This window comes from Fulmarus glacialis, unplaced genomic scaffold (genome assembly GCF_000690835.1).
Source record: "Fulmarus glacialis isolate BGI_N327 unplaced genomic scaffold, ASM69083v1 scaffold5055, whole genome shotgun sequence".
NCBI classification, from domain to species: Eukaryota; Metazoa; Chordata; class Aves; order Procellariiformes; family Procellariidae; genus Fulmarus; species Fulmarus glacialis.
In genome coordinates, this window is record NW_009211019.1 from 30,994 (window position 1) to 35,034 (window position 4,041).

A 4,041-nucleotide genomic window follows, 5' to 3' on the forward strand; every position below is an offset into this window, starting at 1 on the left:
CGCATGTCCCTGGGGCAAGGATGCTCCGTGCGGAGGGCGGCTGGGGACCAGTACACACTCTGCCATGCACCACCGCCGCTCGGGGAAACGTCCGGCTTTCCATCCGAGCCCTGAGCATCCTCCAGGCTGGCAGATGCCTGGCAGTGGGTGCTCAGCCCATGGGGAAGATGACGGACGGCAACATCTCCTCGTTCTCAGCAGCGGGAGCCACCATGGGGATGGCTGTCACCACATAGTCCTGCCCCGCACGCCTGCGGAGGGGAGAGGAGTGTCACTGGCACCCCAAGGCCTTTCCCCAGCTTTCAGGAAAGCGCAGTGGCCAAGGACAACTCATCACTGGGGTGGAAAGAGCTTGCGGGGCTCGGCACACTTACATTTTCATCCTCCAGCAGCAGCAGGCCACGATGCCGGCAACCACCAGCACTGGGAGCCCTGCGGGAGAGAAGCGGCGGCCGATGAGCATCTTCCAACGCACGGCCGAGGGCGCAGCCCGGCTCAAACAAAACAGCTCCGCAAAGAGCCGACAAACGCTTTGTGCATGTTCATGAGGTGCTCTCCCCACCCCAGGAAGAAATTTGGGTGCTGCATCCTTCCCCCCTCGGAGGCATTGCCCACAGCATAAACCTCCCACAGCCCCAAAGAGGGCTTTTAAGCTAAAAAATAAAAGAAAATAAGCCCCTGTTTGCCAAAATAAGCTTTTTGCCTGGCTTACCAATGGAAGAGGCCAGGGTCTGGATGGAAACTGGAAAAGAGGAGAGAAATGGAGATTTTTTAGCTGCAAATCCAGGAAAGGGGGGGATGCTGGGGGGACCCTCACTAAAAAGGGGGTTGGAGAGAAAGGAAAAATGCATTGAAAAAGTAAAAGAGCCTTCGCTGATTGAAATGCAGCCCCGTTGTTATCTCCCCCAGAGAGGTGGCCTGACCTGCGGCATGGTCCATGGAGATGGTGGGCAGCGGGGTTGTCTCCAGAGATGTCCCCGGGGCCGTTCCCCCTCCTAGTGGTGGGGGCATCTCTGGCAGCGTGGATGTCTCCGGTGGTGGCTGGAGCACGGGTGACCGGCTGGCAGCTCCTGGCAGCCCGGGCATTGCTGCTGGAAAGGGGCTGGAGGTCGGGCTGGCATCAGTGGTTCCTGCTGGGGAAAATGGTGTAAAACCTTTTAATTTTAAAAATTAAAAGGCACGCTCCAGGTAGCACCGTTATTTCAGTGCTCAGCCTCGTGCCCGCTTCGGGCAGGTCACAGCGGGGACCATACAGCCCATCCGGCAGCTACGAAATAGCATAATTTCAGGCAATTGAATTAATTCGATCACACAATTGAAATATTTTGCTTTCCACACCACGGTGGTTGTGATTTTGCCATGACCACGGTCATGGCGGCCCCAAACCAACCCCTGTGGGCTGCGTTTGCACCTTCCTCACCCCTCTGGGTCGTCCTCTTAGTGCACGGTGCCGTCGGGAGCTCAGGGCTGGGGGTTAGTGAAGGTAGAGCCGGATCCCCTTTGGAAAGACACAATGCGGAAACACCATCAATGGCAGCGCCCACGCCACCCTGCATCCTCCTCCGCCACGCCGGTGATGGAGGTGTCCCCCCTCCCCGGTCCCCATCACGTCCCGGCTGCCGAGCGAGGGCTTACGGATGCATTGCAGCGTGGTCTCGGTCCAGTCGGGCTCGGTGGAGCCGTCGCGAAGGATGCACTGGATGAGGCTGGAGGTACCGGCTTTGCGCTTGTAGCCCGGGTTGCAGGTGTAGCGCAGGCGGGTGTTGAGCAGCGTGTTGTTGCCCACATCGATGTGCGCGTTGGCCACGTCCTTGGGGCGGTTGCATCGCGCTGGCACTGGGTGGGGGAGCAAAAAAAAGGAGAGATAAAGATCACAACAGGGAGATTAGGCACCCTCTGGCCCCGGCTCGCTGTGCTGAACGGCACCCAAGCGGGTCAAATCCTGCCAAGGGGTGGGAACAGGGTATCGGTGGTGCCCCAGGGCTGGGAGAGCCTCATCCAGCCTGCAAAAAGACGGCGGTGAGGTGGCTGCACGTGCGCACGGGGGATGGAGAAGGGGAAAACTCCGTTTCCTGCACGTTTGCGGTCACTTGTAGCAGCTCCTCCGGTCGATGAAGCCTTTTTGCAGAATTTCATCCCCCTGCAGTGACCGTCCTGGGCCGACAGCCCGGCTGCCACCAGCTGCTGCAATTCGGCTGCGCTCACCACCCCCTTTTTTCTCTGCTCATTTTGCAGCTGGAGATGAAAAATTCCAAGCGCTGCGTGAGTCCTCCAGCCACTTCCCGGGGTTTTTTCTCTGCAGCTCATGGCCCCAGAGGCAGCTGAAATCTGAGCATCACGTGGCCGGGCGGTGATGAGCTATGAGTTACGGCTTTTCTTATGCCCAGAAGGGCTCGTGCTTCCCCTTTGGCCCTGATTTGAGGTTGGTTTCACAAGAGGGTGTTACAATTTCACTTCTTTTTCTGGTGCAATGGAGAAAGTTTCTTGGTTGCCCCGAGACCGTGCCCCTGGACCCCTTGCCGCAGCGTGGGAACGGCTCACCCGCGACCCCCGCCGCCAGCTCCTGTCCCGCCATGCGAGCCGTTGCGGAGAGGTGATGCTCCAGCGCCGGGATGGAGCGATGCACAGCAGGGATAAAGCAATATACAGCCAGGCCGGAGTGGTCCACAGCTGGGATGGAGCAACGCACAGCCGCGATGTGATGCACGGGTGGGACGGAGGGATGCATGGCGAGGATGGAGCGATGCCATGTCCACGATATGATGCATGGCTGTGATGCAATGCACGGCCGGGATGGAGCGATGCCATGTCCACGATGTGATGCATGGCTGTGATGCAATGCACGGCCGGGATGGAGCAATGCATGGCTGGGATGTGATGCACAGCCAGGATGGAGCGATGCACGGCCGGGATGTGATGTACGGTTGGGATGGAGCGATGCACAGCCGGGATGTGATGTACGGATGGGATGGAGCAATGCATGGACAAGATGTCATGCACGGCCAGGGTGGAGAGATACGGTCAGGATGAACCGATGCACAGACAGGATGTGATGCATGGCCAGGATGCAGCAATGCATGGCGTGGATGGAGCAATGCATGGCTGGGATGTGACATACAGACAGGATGGAGCAATGCACGGCCAGGATGTGATGCATAGCCAGGATGGAGCGATGCGCGGCTGGGATGCGATGTACGGATGGGATGGAGCGATGCATGGCTGGGATGTGACGGGTGGCCAGGATGGAACAATGCATGACTGCGATGGAGCAATGCACGGATGAGATGTTATGCATGGCCAGGATGGAGAGATATATCGTTGAGATGTACGGACAGGATGTGATGCATGGCCAGGATGCAGCAATGCATGGCACAGATGGAGCAATGCATGGCTGGGACGGAGTGATGCACGGCCGGGATGTGATGCACAGCAAGGATGAATTGATGGCCGACACGGATGAAGCAATGTCCAGGTGGGATGAAGCAACGTCCCGTTGGGACGGAGCGATGCCCAGCCGGGATGATGCGCATTTGGTATGGAAGGACACACGGTTGGGCTGGGACCGGGAGCGGGATGGTGATGGCGGGGACGGGAGCACAACAGGGATGGGAATGCGCCGGTGATGGGGACAGGAGCCCGACGGGGACAGCAGTGTGATGGCAGTGGGGATGGGAGCACAACAGGGACAGGGACAGGAGCACAACATGCACCCCCAGGCACCCAAAACACCCAGAGACAAAAATCTCCTTAATCTTAAAAATCTCCTTAATCTTAAAAATCTCCTGCCCCAATTTGTTACGTATCCCCAGAACGTTCCAGGGGGGGTCTGCTCCATTTCGGTGCTCGGGTGGGTCCATGCCGTGTCCCCTGGCATCGGGACACCCTGAAGAGCTGCAGCCGCCGTGCCCGGAGGGCATGAGGGATGCGGCAGCCACACGTGTGCTGAGCACGTCGGTTTTCAGCCTCTTCTCAAGGCGGCGGCGAAATTTCTGGGAGCGTTTCGAGGAAACGCCACGGGCTGTTTCGCAACGCCCTTGCATG

At 58.7% G+C, this 4,041-nt stretch overlaps 1 protein-coding gene across 1 annotated transcript; it reads right to left on the minus strand.

Moving 5' to 3' along the window:
• Positions 1–151: 151 nt before the first annotated feature.
• Positions 152–2,575, minus strand: IL15RA (interleukin 15 receptor, alpha). The gene is made up of 7 exons (XM_009577356.1): positions 2,542–2,575; positions 1,636–1,836; positions 1,421–1,498; positions 924–1,130; positions 713–742; positions 375–432; positions 152–251 (listed from the first exon to the last, which is right to left on the minus strand). The coding sequence occupies exons 1-7, from the start codon at positions 2,573–2,575 to the stop codon at positions 152–154; spliced, it is 708 nt and encodes a 235-aa protein (XP_009575651.1).
• Positions 2,576–4,041: the final 1,466 nt, after the last annotated feature.

What these genes read in the sequence shown, in the direction of transcription:
- IL15RA (XM_009577356.1), bottom strand. Translation starts at nt 2,575, where the DNA reads ATGGCGGGACAGGAGCTGGCGGCGGGGGTCGCGG. An exon ending in GACCACGCTGCAATGCATCC is followed by an intron (nt 1,499 to 1,635) that starts GTAAGCCCTCGC and finishes GTCTTTCCAAAG; the next exon opens with GGGATCCGGCTCTACCTTCA. An exon ending in GACCCTGGCCTCTTCCATTG is followed by an intron (nt 433 to 712) that starts GTAAGCCAGGCA and finishes TCTCTCCCGCAG; the next exon opens with GGCTCCCAGTGCTGGTGGTT.